Source organism: Chaetura pelagica, unplaced genomic scaffold (assembly GCF_000747805.2).
Source record: "Chaetura pelagica isolate M959 unplaced genomic scaffold, ChaPel_1.0 scaffold171, whole genome shotgun sequence".
Lineage (NCBI taxonomy): Eukaryota > Metazoa > Chordata > Aves > Apodiformes > Apodidae > Chaetura > Chaetura pelagica.
Genome location: NW_009952066.1, coordinates 1,136,318 through 1,155,724, shown reverse-complemented (window position 1 = coordinate 1,155,724; position 19,407 = coordinate 1,136,318). Strand labels below are relative to the sequence as shown.

Below are 19,407 nucleotides of genomic sequence, written 5' to 3'. Positions count from 1 at the left end.
CGCCAGCATTGGTGTCAACAAGATGCTACCATAGGATGCTTTCTTGTCTCCCAGATGGAAATGAGGGAAGAATTCGAGGGGAAGTGGAGAGGGATGAATAAGGAGGGTGGTGGGGATTCCACAGCATCTTGGACAGCATCTCCCACCTCTGAACTGTCCCAGCATGGAAACGTGGGGGGAGGAGGGATGGAGTAAAAGAGATGTTGGGGGAGGAAGGACCCCTGAAACTGTCAGCACAGCCCCAAGAAGCTAAACCTCCCCCCTCCGTTTTGCAGCGAAAAAATCCCCCCAAAATACCCCCTGACAAGCAGCTGTTCACTACCCCCTTTTTCACTATACAACACACCAACGGAAAAAAAGACAACTACTGCTCCAACCCATTGTGATAAATGTTACTTCACTCGGCGCTGGGAGATAAAATCAGGTTTTGCCTTAAAGCCGAGGCTTGATCTGAGCCGGATTTGGAGCCTGACCTTTACCGCGGGGCCGTGCTCTCTACCGAGCGATGCCGGGAGCAAGAGGCAGCCCCCGAGGTGCCTCCAGGGCGGTGCCAGGGAGGAAGAGGGCGGAGGAAGAGGAGGAGGTTTGGGCAGTGGAGGGAAGGCTGGAGAATGGACGGGTTGCCTGGTGGAGTGGGACGGGACGGGCAGGCGGCACACGTGGGTGACAGCAGCCTGCACCGGGGCAGGCAGCTGGGCGCAGATGTGGTGAGAGCAGCCGTGGGACGTGCACCGAGCTGCCATCGGGCTCTGCCACCTGCGGGTGACATCAGTGGCACAGAAAAGCTCCGAACCCTCCCCACCCCTGAGCCCGCCCAACTGTCGACTCTGGAAGTGACCGGACGCCCAAGATCCATATCCCCAGTGTTGGGCAGGGACCAAGCCTTGGTCCTCCATGTCCCAGGTGAGCACTCACCCATCAGATAAAAAAAACCAACACAACAACAAACACACAAAAAACCCCACAAAATAGAGGTGTTACTCCTCCACCAGCTTGTTCTGTGTCCCTAGTGGCTACTATGAACATGTAAAGGTTGTGTGTATATATATATATAAAGAAGTGGATTTTTAAAATACATAGAAGTTTGTTATAGAAACATCTAAACCATCATTATGAGGTATGTCATTATTCTTCACCCCTGCACAAGGGTGATGGTAACATGGTGAGGAACCAAGGGGCGGTTCTCTCAACCTCTTTTGAAGGCAGCAGTAGCTGAGAAGAGTCACGTTGTGACTCAAGTGGTCCCTGGGCTGTGGCAGCCCCTGTGGACTGTTGCTTTGAGTCACTGCTGGCTCAAGTTAATTTGTTACCTGGTTAATGGGTATTTCAAGCTGGGTGAAGTTATTTCTTGCTCCTCGTGGGGCTGAGTGACATTGACAGTGCCTTGGGTGACATTAATGCCTCACCTACAGGAACTGGGATTGCTGCTTCATTAGTGTGCATGTGTGAGGTGCCTTTAACTCTTCATAACCTCAAACTTTTTTTAATGCCTTAAATTCTGACATTAAGAAATTTGATAGTAGGGAGATGGTATCAGCAGCAAGGGCTTGGCCATGGGTAGATGCTGGCGGGTTGCCACCAACAAGTGATAGAGGACCAAGACCCCAGGTTGCCACTGAGGCACTACACGATGGCAAAGGGTGAAAAATGAGTAAACTTGGGTTTTCTGCAGAAGAAAAAGCCAGCCACCCACACGTCAGGAAATCTCTCCTCTCCGTGTGGGTGGTGGAGGCCCCAAGATGAGTTATCTCTAAAGGGCGAGTCTGGGGATACCTAGAGATCTTCATCAGCGTGGATTCAGTGTGCGCTGAGGAGGAAATATCAGTGGCGCCAGCTGGGTTTCTGTGCTGTTGTTCGTTTGTCAAAGCCCTTTTTTAGCAGCTCGTTTGAAAATTGGGTAGAAAATAGGAGCCTCCACCCCTTCAGGTCATCCTTTTCCCACAGCTGTTGTGGCACTTGGTCACTCCTGTAAGGGAAAAACTCCATCGTGCTCATAATGCAGAGTCATATGATGCTCTAAGAAGTGTGGAGCACTTTTCGGAGGACTGGATGACTATGCGTTATGAAAGGAATTAAATATATATTTTTTTTTATTATATATATGTGTATATATCTAAATTTGAGCCTGACAGAAAACAGCTAGCACAAATTCAGCTCTTAAGAAAATTAAATAGAGGCAAAAAAAAAAATAAAATAAATAAAAAGCAACCCCAGCACTGACTGTTTATATTTCCACCAGCTTACAAGGAGGTTTTTCCAGCTGATCCCCTTCAAGGATCAACTTGCTACAGCTGGTTTGTCAACCAGCTGCTTTGTTTCAGACCTGGAGGCTTTTGCCAGATGCTTGGCTAAAAAGCAGGCTGAGTTGAGGGATAATCCCAGAGGTATTTGAGGAGTTAGGGTGGGAAAAGGAGCCCCAGGTGCAGGGAGATGCTCCCTGCTGAAGGAAGGAAATATCCCACGTTGCTGAGTGATATGGAAAAGGTTTTCCCAAAGTGAAATTGTAGGTGGGGGGAGAGGCAGCTGTGGAGCCTGGGTGCACATCCTTGCATCCCTGAGTATCCTGGGCTGTATTGTCTGGCCTAGGGCTTGGCTCATCTCCTGGATGGTTTTCAAACTGACCAATTTAAGCAGAGAAAAAAAATACCCCTGAAATAGATCAAGAGGCAGGGAGATTTGTTAAAGGCTGTTGTTTGTCTCCCTCCTGTGGATAGATGCACAAATAAAATTAATGCCCTCACCTCTCCCCCGGCACTCTGCTGGTAAAACAACTTTTTTCCTCTCCATTTCACAGGATTACACTGTGAGCAGGCTCAGGATAACCATATCCCCCTGGCTGCAAGCACCTCTGGAGGCTCTTGGAAGCATGCCACTCTCTTCTCAAGAGGTTAAGTCCACAGACACATTACTTGGATGCAGTTTGAGAGGAAGATTTCCAGGCAGCCAAGTCCCAATGCCACATTTTTTCATGCTGCACCCATATTGAGCACTCAATTCTCCATGCAGGGTTTCTGGCTCTCCTCTTCCCTGTACATTATCTTTTTACAAGTCACCCCAGGTCTCATAGCTCCTGGTTACAGCTCCCCACTTTATCCACAGTTGGGAAGAAGGTCCTCAGCAAGAGGAGCATCTCTGTGCTGGGTTTATCCCGGCAATCCTGGCTCCAGCGCTGCCAGCCATCCATGATTCACCCTCCATAAGGCACCGAGGCAGAGTGCCACCAGCCTGTAAGGAGCAAAGTTTTGCTGCCAGATTTCTTTGGACTTCGTGTAATTTAGATAATTCAAGTTATTTTGACATTTAACATCTGAGGAAATAGGTCTAAAGCCAAGCCAACCTCATGCAAACTCTAGTGAGCATCTTGTGTAGGCAGCAACAGCTCAGCATATTGGTATATGGCCACTGTAACTAAGAAATGTAAAAAGAGAGAAGGAATGGGGGGCACTTTTACAGGAATGTTTTCCTGGCAGTTTCCCCAGAGTGTTGTCACAATATTTTGCCACAGTAAAGGAAAACAAAATCTCACAACCAACAGAAAAGAACCTTTTCAATTGCCTCTTGGTTGTCCCCACTTCTAGTAATTGTGTTGTGGCTGGTCAGACATGAATTTAAAGGCAGCAAGTGTGATTTCAGCCCTATCTAATCTAAATCCAGCCTGCAAACCTCAGTTTCTTTCAACCTAGAAGTTCCTGAGAGACAGGGCAGAGCAGGAAGTCTGTGAATGTAGGAGCCCCAAACCTCCAAGAATTGCAATATCAGCACTTGGAGCCCTGTTGCTCAACCCTGCACATGTCACTGACTCAAAACAGCATTTCCTCTGATTAATTATCTGCAGAAACACCTGGGGAAAATCTGTTCTCCTCATACCTATCGATCTTTTCCCTCTTCAGGTATAGAAAGCAACATGAGTTCACGCTGTTGTTGCCCACGTTATATGCTTTGTCACTTCCAATTGCAGCCTTCACTTCTCTCAAGCAGAGATGCTGGAGTCTCAGGCTGGAATTACATTGCTGTTGCCAACAACTTACTCCTTCCTTGACCTGACAAGTTAATTTAACAAGGAATGTTACTATAATTTTTTTTCCCTGAGAGCATAGAAAGATGCAAGTTATCATTCCCGCCATTAAGCCCAAAACCATTTATTTAAAAAACTAGTAATTACGAAAAATCTCATGCCAGTCCTTGGTAACTGTGCAAACCCAAGGCTTATTTTCGCGACCGTTTGTGTTCTATGAGCAGCACCACGAGCCTGTTCCGAAGGAGCTTTATTTCCTTTGCGTACGACTTGCAGAATAAGTCCTTCAGCTTTTTGCGCAGAGCTCCTAGGGAAGGCAGGCTGTGGCAGCCAGGGATGTTCAGCATGCTCTCGAAGAACTCCTTCCACAGGTCAGCATTGGCAAGCCTGCAAAGGAACATAAACACATCCAAAAATGCCTACATTCAAGCAGTCAAAGTACCATTTCCTGTATTTATCCCATTCCCACCCCTGTTACAGGCAACTGCAGACATGGCTGTACCACAGCGCTGTTTCTGTCATGGCACACTGCTTGGGGAGCAAGAGGGATTCTTCCTCCTTAGTTGTTGCTTCCTCCTGCCAGGCAGCAAAAAGCCGAGAACATGGCATCCACCATGGCTACTGCCAAAAGGCTCCCTATGCTTCAGCTAGTGAATTCTGAATCAGTTCACATGCACTGAACCCACAGTTTCTAAGGCACCAAGACATGCACTAAAAGCTTTGACAGAAACTAACCTCAAAGAAACATGGTACCAATGACACATCTTTCTTAGACAAGGCAAGGTTTAGAGCACACTGGACACCAACCTTCTGAAGGCTCCCTCAGGCTTCCAGATACCATTTTCATTCTTCACTTGCATGTAGGTACCAAAGAGCATGCAGTAGATGGTTGCTGCAATGCCAAAGTAGTCTGTCTAAAAGTATAAACAGGTTTCATATTAAAAATGTATTGAAATTAAGCTAAAAATCAGCTGAAAAACAATCTGTGGAGGCACTAGGGCAACCTCTGTAAGAAGAGGGTTCAGGATGGCATTTTTAAAACAAGCTGAAGCCACAGCTCTACTGCAGAAGTCCAACATCTCTGCACTACATTATTGAAAGCAGCTGCAAGCAGCAAGCCCTGAATGTTCAGGCTGTCGATCCAGCCTCCTACCTGGTAGTTCCAAGGTTTCTGTGTCAGCATTTCAATACACTGAAATCCAGATGTTTCACACTTGGCAGTAAACGCTGTTCCTTCGGGAAACAGTTTCATGTCTATACTCTGGCCCAGGTCAATGAGTGTCAAGCCATGGAAGAGACCATCTATGTCACATGTATCATTGTCCAGAAACCTTCAATCACGACATCAAGACACCATGTAAGTACTAAGGCTGTGAGATATCATGAGACACTGGCATCTCAGATAGCAAAGGGAAATACTTGCCTCTCTCCAAGTATGAAATTGTCGGGCTTAATGTCCCCATGAATGATTTTGCAGCTGTGGAGCTCTTCCACCATATAAAGAATTTTTACAGCAAAGTAGATGACAAGCGCTTGAGGCATCACCTTCTCAGGAAGCTTTTTGTAAATGTTTATGGCATTCTGTAAACAGAAAGGTAGCAAAGAACCATCAGCTACAGAGACACAACTCGACAGAATCACAGGTCCATGTCTATAAACGCAGAACATGTTCACCATGAAGGTCCATAAAGTGGAGAGTAGAGGAGACATCTGAATATTGTAACATAACAGCACTCTAAAAAGAATAGAGATGTTCCAAGCTGATCACGCTTACCAGCAACGTTCCGTAATTGTGGAGCTCACCAACCAAAATGCTTCCGTTTTGAAATAAATGAGCAGAATAAAAGTGGATGAAGAGGTGGCGCATGCTTGGATCAAGCCTTTCTGCTAGTTGTGTTGCTATATAAAACTCCCAAGGGTTGGCAGGCTTCTGGACCTGAAATCAGAAAACTGATTTAGTACAAAAATCTATCAGCATCAAAGCAGTTCTTCCCAGTTTGGGATATTTTTTTAACAACAGACCAGGCATTTTTCCTCTTGACAAGCAGAATACTTCTATCTACAGCAAGTAACCTCAGTGTCAATACACTCAGTGATTAATCCCCTTTAATCAAGACTTCAATTACATGCCGCAATTCCATTCTAGCCGATACATTCTTTTGTGTTATTTAATACATCGGTCTTTCCGCAACATTGATGCTCCTGCTGGCAACAGACATTTTGTGTAAGAGCGAAGGCTTCTGAAGTCAAACCAGAAAAACCCTTGAGATTCCCTTCCCTTCTATTTCCCCTGCTATACTGAATACCTCGTTCAAAAAAAACAAGCCTTAAATCATCATCACATACTAGAAAGCTCTTAGCTAACATGCTACGCTAAAAAGGTTTTGGCTGAAATATTAAATGTTGATGAAGAGATCCACAAAAATCTTCCAAAGGTAGGAAAAAAGACCTGATGTGGAGAGGCTTAGGGGGTGTGTGTACGTCAGCTCCAGCCCATAACTAGGTTTCAGCCAGCCTGTAGTAACTGTACACATGCCCTGGCAGCAGATGCAGCGTTGTGTGACCTCGTACAACCCTCCCAGGCTAGAGCTGACCTCACAGTTGCACAGACTTTCCCTTTGGCAGCAGTTCTGATGTAAACACATGCTATCATCTGTTGCTCATTCCTGCCCTGGAGCAGCCTGGAAGAAGGCAGGGCAGAGCAGAGAGGGAGCTGCTCAATCTGCATTTGCCATCCAGACAAGTGTGTTTATTAATAAAACTGTACCAGAGAGGTGTCACCCAACAAAGTCGACATAAGCAACACCTGCCACCAAAGAGGCTGGCTGCACAAAGGGGAAAAATGCTTGTGGAAAGCAGGGCGCATGTATCTGGAACACAGAGTGGCCCTTTCTGTGCTGTCTGGAAAAAAGAACTATCATCAATCCAGACATTTTCATTTGCTGTAGACCAAGAGCACTTGCACAAATAGCTGTCTTTGTTCTGCTGAGAGAAATAGCCTGGCTCTAATTCCAACTTCTTAGGGTGCTTGTGACTATTTTATAATGACAAGGTGGAGAGGGCAAGAGGATAAATATCTTCCTGTGCAGAATGAATCAGACATCACGGCACTCAAAGGGAACAAGGCTTTGAGGACAGACCAATATGCTTTACCTCATATTTATAAACAAAACTCAGCAAAATCCATCAAGGAGGGGTATCATTACTGTAAGACTTACAAATTTTCCAGCAGAGCTACTCCAGATCCACACTGCTCACCTTGAATGTTACTTTCTGGTTGTTTCTAGGGTTATTTGCATCCAGAATGGAAGCCTGATAGACTTGGGCAAAAGCTCCCTCTCCAACCAAGCAGTCCACATGGAATGAACTGGAACCTTTAAGAGATTAACAACTTTTAAGTCCTGCTTGCAAACCTCATGGAAGAGACATCTTTACCCAGGAGGAAAGAAAAATAGAAAAAAGCACCAGCCTATACAAGATAATGCTTTAACCCCAGTGCCAGTCCTTCTCTACAAGTTTCCTCTTGCTAGTCTGCCTTTCCATAAAAGAAAAGAATGCTGTGAAGTCCCATATACTAAAAATAAATGTTTCTATTTTAGTGTGACTCCCTGGAAGTAATCAAATTCCAAAGTGCAGTTCCTTTAAAAGTAAACACTAACATTTAAGTCATACAAATATGTTGCAATTACTGTCATACAGATTTTGTTGACACAGGACTGCTGCTCTTCTATACAAAGTTTGAGAGCTGAGCCACAGCTTACTAGGAAAAGTAGGAAAATTACCTAGTCAAAATGCCTAAGCAAAAATGCTTGGGCTACAGAAGGCAAACCCACAAAGCAGATCTAATTTCAGCTCTGAGGTTTAGATCATCTGGATAGATGCACAAGTAAATGGGTATTAGAAAAATGCTCCTGAGGTTCTCAGAAAAACTTCAATAAATGCTTTAAATGTTTGAAGTAGCTCTTACCCAGCAGGAGTTCAGCCTTTGGTCTGATGGGTGGAAGAAGAGATTTCCATTCAAAATAGTTGGCACAGGTGTGGAGTGGTTTAGGAAGCTCTGATAGGAATTTGCAAATCAATTCCTTATCCCAGGGGTTCTCAACAAGGGCTTCATGGAAAGAAGAAAAATATTTCAGCTATAAGAACATGTCGTTTCAAAGAGGTGACACAACCTTATACTTGAATGCGTACCACTGATTTAAAACAAAAATATTCATTAAAAAAAAAGAAAGATGGACAAGTATTCCTCAGTTTTAACCATGGAGCTGTTATGTCTTCCCTGCCAAAACTGCCCTGAAAGGTAGATGTTTCTGAAGTATTTGAGCCTGAACTAGCAAAGAACTCTTAGGTACTCCTGAGTACTCCTGTACTTCAGATCTTTGGCATCACATAACACAGGTATGACCCACGCTTGTCCTTCCTTACATCACTTGTATGCACACAGAAACCTCCTTGCAGGAGCCACCAGACACTGCAGTGACCACCTTCATGCTGAAACAAAGCTCGGCTGCAAGAACATGACACCACTCTGGTCTTGGACTTGAGAGAAGAAAATTGTAGGCTGTGCTTTGTACCTGCAGCTCTAACACTCCGAGCTGTCCTGTCCTGCCCCATTCCAGACAGCTTTTCATGGGAAATTTTGTCTGTCCCAACAGATGAGGAAAATTTGGCTCTGCTCCTGGCAGTCTGCTCATGTAATCTTTGAGAAGCAGCTGTAGCAATTCCTTGAATTCCATTTCCTTGTTTCAAGACATTTCCTTGTTCTGCAGGGCTATATATTCAAAACAAAATATTATTAACTGACAGCAATGCCATTGCATTTTTGCATACTCAGTAAACGAAAAGGTGTCAAATGTGCCCACTCTCGTGACCTTGGCCATAACCAACACTAAGATGACTAAAATTGACATTTCTTAAAAAATAAGAAATTTGGTCATATTGTGCTACCCATAGTCTGATAACCTTCAAGTTCATCAGCCAACAAGTTCAGCCAATATTGAGAAGAAAGCCGTAGTTTTACATACACAGCCATTAAAACTTTTTGGACAGTTAACTTTTAATCTAAATGTGTCAGAAAACTTAAATCACAGGAGCATTTTAGAGCATTAGCACCATACCCAGCTCCATTGAACTCCACAAAGTGCCAAGATGAATGCTAAGCAGAGCCAGCCTGACACAGATTCACCAGCTATGGAGTCCTTGGAAAACTTGCATGCCAGCTCTGGTGTAAACCTGCTGAGCACTCCCAAGCCCTAAAAATCTCAGCAAGTCACAACCTACCTTAGCTTCTTGTTTTTTATCTGCTTGTGCAGGTCTTCAGAAAACTCCAATTCCATTTGCGGCAACTCATCCCCACAGGCTGAACAAAGGGAGAAGTGACAAGAGCATATGTTTATTTTTCCACAAAGTCAAGAACAGGTAGAGTATTCTTACCCAGACAAGAAAGTTCAGGCACACTGCAGCAGTGAAAGCTGCTAAGGTATCACAAGAGCTAGAAGTGAACATGTCTATTTAAAAATACGTAAGGAAAGACAATAGCTTGGTTTCTTTAGGGAGCATATTGCAAGACTAAAGAGGGGCAGACAAGCATAAAGATGCTCCCAGAAGAAGGTGCCGGGACTTGAGTCGATTTTAGACTATTCACAACTGCTGGGAACAACAGCTCAGAACATCAGTTTGACAGCACAGTCAAAGTCTCTGTTGTGCCTTGCCACCTTCTCTTATTCTCCCAATTAAAAATTCTTGGACAGCTTCTGTGAAGGGCCAGCCTGTGTTCCTAGCTGCCGTTCTGCAAGGAGTTTGTATTGGAAAGCAGCAGCAGTGGGAGCCATACCTCTGTGGCATTTGGCAAGGCCTGGGAGGTAAGCAGGGCACAGAAACAGGACCGTGCAGAACTCTGTTAGCTGCTCTCAACCTGCAGCATGCATGATTTTACCTCTGTCCTCCAAAGCTTGTCGTGAAGGTGCAGACAGGTAATTAGATGGTGTGGATACAAGCTGGGCAGCTCGTGCAAAGTCTCTCGTGTTGTTTGGACTGGGAGCTAATGTTTTATTACTGCTTGGTACATTCCACACAGTGTAATCTTCCCTCAAGAACTCTGGTGTTCCTTTTTCTTCCTAGACAGGAAAAAAATAAAGATTTGAAACTAAGTCATCAGAACTATTCCACCAGAGCTGCACTGTAGCCTACCAGCAGCCTCTGCAGTCAGTTTCAATAATGTCGAGTCCACTTACAATATTAGAACAATAAAGGAATGGCAATATCACCTAAACAACAGATTTACATGTGTTTTGTATCAGTCCTGAATGTTGGCAATAATCGATATTGCAGAAAACACTAAACTACAAAAAAAATTGATGCAAGAGCCTGAAAAAGCCTCTCCAGTTATTTAGTGATTGTTTCTTTCCAAGTGGCCTGAAGTTTTATGCATCTCCTTGGCTATGAAAACTCTTAGGTGGTTATTAGAGCACAAATGTCTCTTGCTCACTGTCCTTCCTCCCCCAGGCAGATGACAAATCTAAACATCAACTGCAGTTGGGTATTTCCAGAGATCTCTACTATGAAGCTCTAGAAGTTTTGTGAAGATTAACAACTGAAAAAGTTCATCCTGTTGGCAGGAAATGTGAAAGGGTATCCAGCCTTCAGCCAGGTGCCATTCATCAGAGTGTTGCAGGACTGGGATAGAAAAAAGGTAAATACAACCACCTCTGACATCCCCTATAGCTGTGTAACCCATTTACCAGGGTAATTCTTGCAATGAGACCAAATACTCACTTCTGTTCCTGCTGTACGGTCAGTCAAGGGACGTTCTCCAATGGTCCTGGGCTCCTCAGCCTTGTTTTTATGCTGTGGGATCCTGAAAAAAACAGGTAGTTTAGAATGGCTTTTCCCCAGAAACTTTCCCAGGCAAACTGACCATAACAAAGACTGTTGGTTTTTTATTTTATTATTTTTTTTTAAATGCCATTTGCAAATACTTAGAGAAGTTGCAGTAGCTCAAAGAAACAAGCTCTCCACAGTTAACCAGAAAAGTACGCATCTTAAGCACACTGTCCAAACAAGAAAGTTACACAATTCCACAGAGAAGCAACTACAGCTTTCTCCTGCTTCTACACAGCTGCTGGTGACTGTATTCAAGCCAATCCTGATACTGCAAGTACAGTCACAGCAAAAGTATATGGAATAGAATCAATCCTATCTGTAATTCTTAATAATCTGAATTGAGCTGTTAATTTTTTTCTTCCTTACCTGGTGTTCTCTTTTTCATTCTCATCTTCAAAGATAGAAAATGCAGGTGTGAAAGGGGCAGCAGTGTTAGCTTTCAGACTTCCATCAGGCTCTTAGAAATAAAAGATAACCAATATTATTTTCACAGAATGAATCCTGTGTAAACAGTCATATTGTCACCCCTCACCAGACATGGTCATGGCTGCCTCCAGCTCGACCAGGAGCACTCTCAGAATTCCCACTGAATTAATCTCTCCTGTAAGCTCTTGGAAATGGGGAAGACTTCTCCTGCTCAAACCCAAGACTGGCTAGGATTACAGAAGCCTTCTTGGCTGCACATGACCAGTTGTGAAACAACTCTGTGCTCACTCTTGTAAGCCATTGCTACCACCTGCATTTCAGACAATTTTAACTCTTATGGTAAGATGACAATTCAGATTCTAACGCCCAGTCTGCAAAATGTCTTAGAAAAAATCTTTACTCATAGCAAATACCAACTGTGTCCTTTTCAAATTTAGGCTTTAAATACCACAAAAGTCTCCACAGAGAAGCAACACACGTGAGTAGGCTTGTTAATAGTAAAGTGCTTCTGCTGGACTCAGACTGTGCATCAAAATTTAGAACCTGTCAGTAAATTAAAGTAATTATCAGGAGAGAAGTGACTTCTTCACTGCACCTAACTTATCTAACCAACAATTGTTTATCTCAAAATGATGAGGACTGGTGGGAGGGGCAAGTGAGATAAAAGACTGAAATAGCAGGGACTGAAAAAATAAGTAGTGCTTACCACTTTTTCTGCAAAAGGCTTCAAATTGATCCTCACTTTCATCAAGAGGTTCAGGCAAGATGGGTGTTTGAAACATATCCATGAGAAATCCTCACAAGAAACAAAACCCACATGAATATCATCCCCAGTAAAAGAAAATAATTTTTCAGAGGTTCTCCTACTGTGCAATAGTCAAATCAAACACCAATTATTATAATTTGTCACATGCCAATAACCAATTATTCCTTCATCTTGCATTTAAACACTCCAGACAACTGAACAAACACAGGAAGATCCAACTTGGGCAACACATACTTGTTAGTGCCGTGGCCTGCCCCTTCCTCCATTAGATTTCAGGTTCTTCTAAAGGAGCAAGCTCTCCTTTATCTTCTTAGATATTTGGAAAATTAATGAGTACCATTAAGTTTTTTGTTGTTGTTTTTCTTTTCACAAATACATATTCAGTTGCAGCAGTTTGCTACATGTCAGTGGTTAATGGGCTTACTGTCAAAACAGAAGACCACAGAAGAAGAGTACAAAAGGCATAAAGCAGCATCAGGATATTATTACTCCACATCTGACACCCAAAACTGAGTTGCAGTTTCCCTTCTAGGATTTTGAAAAGGCAATACTTAGAATTGACAAGGTCTTTTACACAATCAAAGACCTTCTACATAAGTCACATTTGTTTAAGCTTTGGGGGAAGCTCAACATCAACCACAGTTGACTCAGTAACTTCCTAATGTTCTTCCACATTGTAGGTCATCATCTCAGAAGCAGAAGACCCTGATAGTACTGACAAGAGCCACTCACAGGACATGCTACCCAAAATAAACCTGGTAGATGCATCATCAGTGACTTATCCAGGGGTTTACAGGCTGTGGCTGCTAGGATGTTATTATAACATCTATTTCTGGTCAAAAGCTTTGAGTCAACCAGGTAAGGACAAAACAAGAACACCAATTTAACTTTACTATCATCTTTGATGGAATGGTGCACATGCCCATCACCAGACAGCCTCCTTGGATATTCAGCTCCACTAAAATTACCTGGCAAGATCCCATCAACTCCACTGAAAGGAGCAGATTATTACAGATGCTTACCCAGTGCTTCCTTTGTGTGAACTGTAGGTGAAGGCTGCACTTTGAAGGGCGTTGCCTGCGTTGCTCCGCCCAGCGAGGTGTTTGGGGTAGCTTGAGAAGCATTTCCAGAGGCAAAGGAAGAATTTCCAACTGTAGATGCTAGAAACAAGAACAGTGAGATAAGTTCTGAGGCAGCCTGGGATTGTTTATTAACATTTCAGGAGCTAGCAAAGTGTTAGCAATAGAAGTAAACAAGATAAGGAGCAGCACGACAACCCGCAATTTTGGAAGAGCAGACTTTGGCTTGTTCAGAGCTCTGCCTGGCAGGTTCCCAAGGGAGACTGCCCTGGAGGGCAAGAGGGAGAAGACTTCATCTTCAATTCACAGGAATGATCCGTTTTGACACAGAAAGTCAAGCAGGCAGGAAGCCAGCAAGCACAAACAGCAAACTCCTGACTAAACTCCAACAAAAAGTATTACACAGAAGGTGGAAACAGGGACTAGCTCTACTGAAGGGATATAGAGACATTGCCCAAACATGCTGGGATGCAGCTAGGAAAGTCAAAAAGCTCAGCTAGGGTTGGGACTAGTAGTCACATGCCATTGATGCCCAGACAGTAACAGTCACATCAATAGCACTGCTCTGTATCAAAACTTGGCTTATTACCTTCTTTCATGTCTGCAGCCATTGTTAGTCCAGTGGACTTCTTGTTAGGGTGCCTTCAAAGAAGAGATTAAGAACATGAGCTTGAAATAAAAACTATTACTTAAAATCCAGCTTGACTCCAGGACTTAGCAGTGCTGCCCTCTAAGCAGCAAGGAGTGCCTTTCCCAGTCTATATCAAAGAACACATCCCAGACAGCCAGAAATGAGTGATTCTATTTCCCCCAATCCCATTAATGGCCCTTTTTAGTCACACAAATGGAGTAAGTCACAGATCACTTAGAGTATTGAGAATGCCCCCCCTTGAAAGTTTCTCATACAGTTGCTATAGGTATAAAACCTGGAAGGCGGCAGAGTCCTTTAAAAAGGTTAAAAATTAAATACTGTAACCAAATACTCTTCTTGGATACAGTTTGCCTCCAAGTAACTGTCATGGCAAAGCCTCCCAGTTTGGTTTCCTGTATTAGCCAAGTCACACAAGCAGGAGGGCAGAGGAGAAATTCAAGCACTTTTCTTCTTCTCAGGAGACCTTCACAGCTAAGATATAATGTGAGGGATCTGCGTGAACTGCGCATATCCTGTTGTTTATTTCAGGCATGGCATGAACAGTAGCACTGGATAACCACTTCAGTTACACACAATTTCCTCTTAGTTATTACAATGAAAACCCAGGATTAGAAGAATTAAAAACTGAAATGAGGACTCCAAGTTATGTTAATTTTGATCTGTGTCTAGGCATTGCTTTCTACAAGCTACTTTCAGATTTTTTCAGTTAATCCTCAGCTGAAGTGCATACTGGAGACTGCACAATTTGCAGCCTGTCTATACGTACTGTTTTCCAGTGCTCCAATTAAGAGATGAGTCTGGCTGTGCCTGCTCCTGAGCTGAAACATTACTGAATGGAGGGTGTAATAAACTCTTCTGGAGTTCTCCAAGCTCTTGATGAGTTTTCAAAGCATCCTTCTTGGATGTTGCTTCCCACAGGGAGGTTGATGTCAGATGGTGGCCAACAGGTTTGGCTGACTGCAGGGTAAGGGCAGTAGATGATAAAGTACTCGACTGAGGCTGGTCTGACAGCAGAGCACGGGTGTTCTGCAGAGCTGAACTTTCACAAGATGCCATCCAGTTCTGCTGTAGAGCTGCACTGGACCCCACATGTGGATGCACCTTCAGAGATGGGAAAGGTTCCTTAATGTTCAAAAATCCCCACACAAGTATAGCCATTGACATTTCCCCTTTTATTTCTGTGTAACTAGAACAGCCTTCCATGCACAAGAAAGCTTTCAAACGCAATTAAAAGTAAATCGCAGGGAACGAAAAATGAACTTTTGGGTTCAACAATTAAAATACATTTCCTGAAGTATTTAAAACTATGCTGGGTATCTATACCAGTCAAGTACTGTAGCCCTGATGTCCACATTTGGTTAAACATCTCCCCCTGGTTAAAACACTGTTAAATTTGGTGAGAAACGCTCACAAAGACTGCTCCTACTGACCGTAACACACACTTACCATTGTCTCAGTGGGTGCAGCTGATGTTGTAGATGCTGGTTCTAGTCTAGTTTCCTCCAAGCTTTTGGTGAGGTGAGTGAGTTGCTCCAGCTTCTGTTGCAGGGCCTGCAGTTCAAGCTCAGATAACTCTTTTTTCCTCAGGGCGTCTTTCTCTTCTTCTTCTAAGGATTAAACAATAGTATTAAGTGAAACAGTTAATCTGCAACCAAATTTGTTTCTCAGCACAGACCTTAAAAGCTGCTTGCATTTAAAATGTAGATATCTTATCTATTAGTCAGTTTTGGCTTTGCTTCTCCAAGACTTCAGTTGCCTATGTGAAAGCCCACCTCCTTTTTCTCCAAAAAGTGATCATTCAGCACACAAAGCTATTACTGCTACTTACAAACTAGGCCTTGAGACCATCTCAGCTATAGCTGAGATGTAGCTCACACTCCCAAGCTCACCCCACCCTGATTCTGCATGGGGATGCTAACTTGGGCATTGAGAAAGTTTTCAGGCTTCAGTAGAGAGGTTGAAAAGAAAGGAATGCAGTCAAGTACTAGTTTTCCAAGAATATGAGGATGTTTATGGAAGAGCTAGATGGAGAGAGAAGAATACCCCATTCTTGCTGTCTTCTGAGGCACTCATATTTCTTGAAGTATCTCTTGGCTCTCAGCTCTTCAAATGAAAGTTCAGAGCCTTCACAGACAAGTAGGTTTTTATCATACATTGCAACCTGCTCACATTCCACAACAACAGATGATGACTTAGGAAGAACTTCAGATTTGGAGATGTATGTGACATACTTTCTGTGAGGAAAGAGAAGAAAAACTCTATTCAAGTTCATTAGATTTATTCTGGGAGCATGTTAATTTTCCCACAGTGTGACTTAAAAAAAAACAAACAACCTCCAACACTTACACTTCTTCTCTTCCACCAGAAGAACAGGACTGAGCACCAGCAGAATCAGGACCCTAAGGCAGGGCAGGGGAAATAAAAAAGGAAAAAATTCCAGTATTACAGTTAACCATTCATTTTTTACAAGACTAGCTGCCAGGAAGCCCATAATATTTAATTCTGATTGAAGAGATGATAATTCAGACCACAAGCATGGCAAGAACAGATCATCAAGAGAGCTCTACAAGTCCTCAGAGCCTGAGGAAACTCATTCTGAACACTTAGCTGTACATGTCTGCTGTAATCTCCGAGAGCTTTTGGAAGATGAACAAGACCCCAGAGAACTACAAGAGACAGAAGCAGTTCTGGAAAGTGCAGTCCAGGACACTAGAACTGGATGAATTGGTAGTGTCTCTTTTCCAAAAAACAGGAATGTAAATTCTAGATCACCTGGGTTTTCTTACTTTGACAAGCTATCCAAGCTCAGGGCTAAGGAACAGGCAGCAGATGTTGTAAGTTTTAAGCTCTACTCCACCATACAAGACAACGTTCAGTGTTTGCAGTCAATACCAAACTGAAAGTCACAAGCACTTTAGAGAAGGGCACCAAGCTGAGAAAGCTTACATCAGTTTCCTACCCACGGCCCTTCAGCTTTTAATTTCACCCCCCTTTCACCTTTCATCTGATTGTGCCAGAAAGGCTGTGAAGAACTGTGAAGAGATTCACCGAATCTCAACAGAACAAGAGTGCTGCATCCTGGTACTTAGCTGAAATGAGTTACAGGTAGTATCATTTCTGGTTTTGATGTTTTATTGTAGGGAAGGGGGTTCCTCTAAAGAATGCTAACCAGCTGGGTGGCTTACTCGTTGCCTGTGGTTCTGGAAACGCATCAAGTGACTAAAAAGTGTGTCTCAGTACTTCCCAGCTGAGCCAGCTCTATGAAGATGTGATGCTTACAGCATAAAAGCATGAGTAACACTTTTTGAGATATACCAGATAAGAGTTAGTATATTTTACCTCTCCTATTCAGTCAAGCTCATAAATCTAAGTTCTCTGTGAGGGGTCCACATTTTTCTCCAACACTGCCTAAATCACTTATTACCATTTACCTGATTTTTACATGCGTGCACCGTGTCGTTAAGGTTTGAAACACTTTTTCGAGGAGCCATTTGATTTGCAGCATGTGAAGTCTGAAGTGGTTTTATAACAGCAGCACCTGGCACAGACAATAATGGTTTGTATTAATGAGTAGCAATAATTTCCTCATTTATTAATTTCTATTAGCTTTAAACACTGGAAAGCTAATATTTAATTTGTCATATACTCCCCTTAAGAATTTCAAATATGGCCAGGAAAACACAAATCGGTTTCTACCGGAAGCTTATTTTCTTCAGTTACAAAACTCACTGGATGAGGAAGATTCATCTAGTTGAGCTATGGCTCACAGGCAGATATCTCTAGTCTCACCTGGCAAAGGAGGATTCTGAGCATCATACTTCTGCAGCCAGCTAAATTGCAAGAAATGTCAGTTATTATCTTTGAGTCACCTCTCCCTCATTCCTCCCCACCTCCCAGGACCCCTTGATTTCCCTGTGCAGTCATCATACTGTGAAACGTAACACTAAAAAACTCAGGGTAGTTACAGGAGACTTATTACTGAGGACAAGAAACTGGATAATGTATTAACTGGATAAGGTATTAATGTAAACGCATCTCCAAGGGGAACTAAAAACAATCCAGCTCAGCAATTGGGCATCTGATCTCACTGCAGTTCCAGCTATGGACACCAACCAAAATCAAAGAGGGTGCAAGTGAAGCTGCAGCTGGAGTATGCATTGAAATGGCAATGGCAACAGAAGCACAGGCAGCTACAGCCAATTAATAAACACTGGAAAGAATACAAATATCACTAACTTGAAAAGCCAGGTGTCATTTGCATAGCCATCTTGCTTGAGCTTGCAAGTAAGAAAGCTCACACAGGGCCAGGCTACATGTCTTTATTGTTAGGATCTACTTAACATAGACTAGACAGGAAATTAATCAATTAAGGAACTTTATTTTGGGACCCTATTTCACTGAAGACATTGTGGCAGTTTTTCTCAATACACCCTCCAAAACACCCTATAAATATTGAACAGCAAAGAAGTATTATTAAGCTTATACCCACTTTTAACAGAATCAATTATTTCTACAAGTATTTTTTAGCAAAAATAATCCCTCTGCTACAGCACAACCTACGTGCACGCAAGAAAAAAAAATGTAACTACAGGCTATATAGAATAACTCAGCAAGTAGAAGACAGATAAGAATTACCAGTACAGCTGCTCCAAGTTCTCCTGTGGCTGCGCCTGGTTGTGAAGAGCCTTTTGAAGAACAGCTCCAGCACCCTGCACATTGCCTTCCTTTACCAGCTGCTGAGCCCAAGCAACGTAGAAGTTGGATGCCTTTGAACCAATTCCCTGTCCATAGAGGTACTCAAAATACTGGCAAGGAGAACTGATGAACTCTGCCTGTATAAGATAAGGATGCAAAAGCCATAAGAGCTTTCACAAACATCCAAGGAAGTGGCAGGTTAAAAAAACCCCACAAACAGTGGTAATTTCTTAGTGACCATCATAGGATGGTAACTAAAAATGAAAGCAGTTTTAAGAGAAGATACCTCTAGTAACCTCAACAGCTCAATAACACAGCTTTAAAAAACCCCATACTTATCCTTCAGCAACACTGAAAAGTTTTCAGAGCTCCTTGGGAGAAAAAATGCATCCGAATTCCAGGCCACATTCCCAAGGGCTCCTTTTCCTCCCACAGCTCTTCCCAGGCACAGAACTACAGAACGGTGGGAGACCTCTAACGTTTTAGGAGAGCTTAACTCCGCAGGGAAGCGCAGACCTACCAGCTTGATGCAGTAGTTAACGAATCTTGAGTCCTGGTGGTACCTCTTGTCGCCCAGGAACCCCTTCACAAGCTGCTCCAGGAGGCCGGGCCAACGGTTCTGTTTCTCTTGGAGGGGAAGGCATCCTTCCACCCACTGCGCGTACCTGCAACGCACACGGGCGGCTCACAGCCCCGCCCCGCCCCGCCGCGCCCGCACCCAGCCGGGGCCGCGCTCACCTGTCCCACGGCTCCAGCGGGTCCGTCCCCTGGTAGCTCTGGATCTGCGCCTCGTAGCTCCTGGAAGGCCAAGGGCAGGGCAGCCTGAGCACGGAGCGGGGGAGGCCCAGGCAGAGGCCCAGGCAGAGGGAGGCCGGGGCCCTCGGAGGCGCCC

At 43.7% G+C, this 19,407-nt stretch overlaps 2 protein-coding genes across 2 annotated transcripts in view; both read right to left on the bottom strand.

The window, feature by feature from the left end:
- The window catches only part of BCL2L11 (BCL2-like 11 (apoptosis facilitator)), a 16,930-nt gene extending 13,746 nt beyond the window's left edge, over positions 1–3,184 (bottom strand). The window contains exon 1 of the mRNA XM_010005015.1: positions 3,079–3,184. Within this exon, the coding sequence (XP_010003317.1) occupies positions 3,079–3,184 (106 nt within the window). The remainder of the gene's footprint in view (positions 1–3,078) is intronic.
- A 1,022-nt stretch (positions 3,185–4,206) lies between these two features.
- Positions 4,207–19,407, bottom strand: part of BUB1 (BUB1 mitotic checkpoint serine/threonine kinase) — a 15,518-nt gene continuing 317 nt past the window's right edge. Inside the window, exons 2-25 of the mRNA XM_010005004.1 lie at positions 19,254–19,313; positions 19,036–19,180; positions 18,456–18,652; positions 17,610–17,650; positions 17,252–17,358; positions 16,167–16,219; positions 15,864–16,054; positions 15,267–15,427; positions 14,587–14,921; positions 13,758–13,810; positions 13,112–13,249; positions 12,030–12,119; positions 11,264–11,354; positions 10,790–10,871; positions 9,951–10,131; positions 9,296–9,374; positions 8,590–8,786; positions 7,983–8,123; positions 7,274–7,389; positions 5,790–5,951; positions 5,439–5,596; positions 5,169–5,346; positions 4,823–4,929; positions 4,207–4,402 (exon numbers count right to left, since the gene is read on the bottom strand). Coding sequence (XP_010003306.1) covers positions 4,207–4,402; positions 4,823–4,929; positions 5,169–5,346; positions 5,439–5,596; positions 5,790–5,951; positions 7,274–7,389; positions 7,983–8,123; positions 8,590–8,786; positions 9,296–9,374; positions 9,951–10,131; positions 10,790–10,871; positions 11,264–11,354; positions 12,030–12,119; positions 13,112–13,249; positions 13,758–13,810; positions 14,587–14,921; positions 15,267–15,427; positions 15,864–16,054; positions 16,167–16,219; positions 17,252–17,358; positions 17,610–17,650; positions 18,456–18,652; positions 19,036–19,180; positions 19,254–19,313 — 3,259 coding nt within the window. The remainder of the gene's footprint in view (positions 4,403–4,822; positions 4,930–5,168; positions 5,347–5,438; positions 5,597–5,789; positions 5,952–7,273; positions 7,390–7,982; positions 8,124–8,589; positions 8,787–9,295; positions 9,375–9,950; positions 10,132–10,789; positions 10,872–11,263; positions 11,355–12,029; positions 12,120–13,111; positions 13,250–13,757; positions 13,811–14,586; positions 14,922–15,266; positions 15,428–15,863; positions 16,055–16,166; positions 16,220–17,251; positions 17,359–17,609; positions 17,651–18,455; positions 18,653–19,035; positions 19,181–19,253; positions 19,314–19,407) is intronic.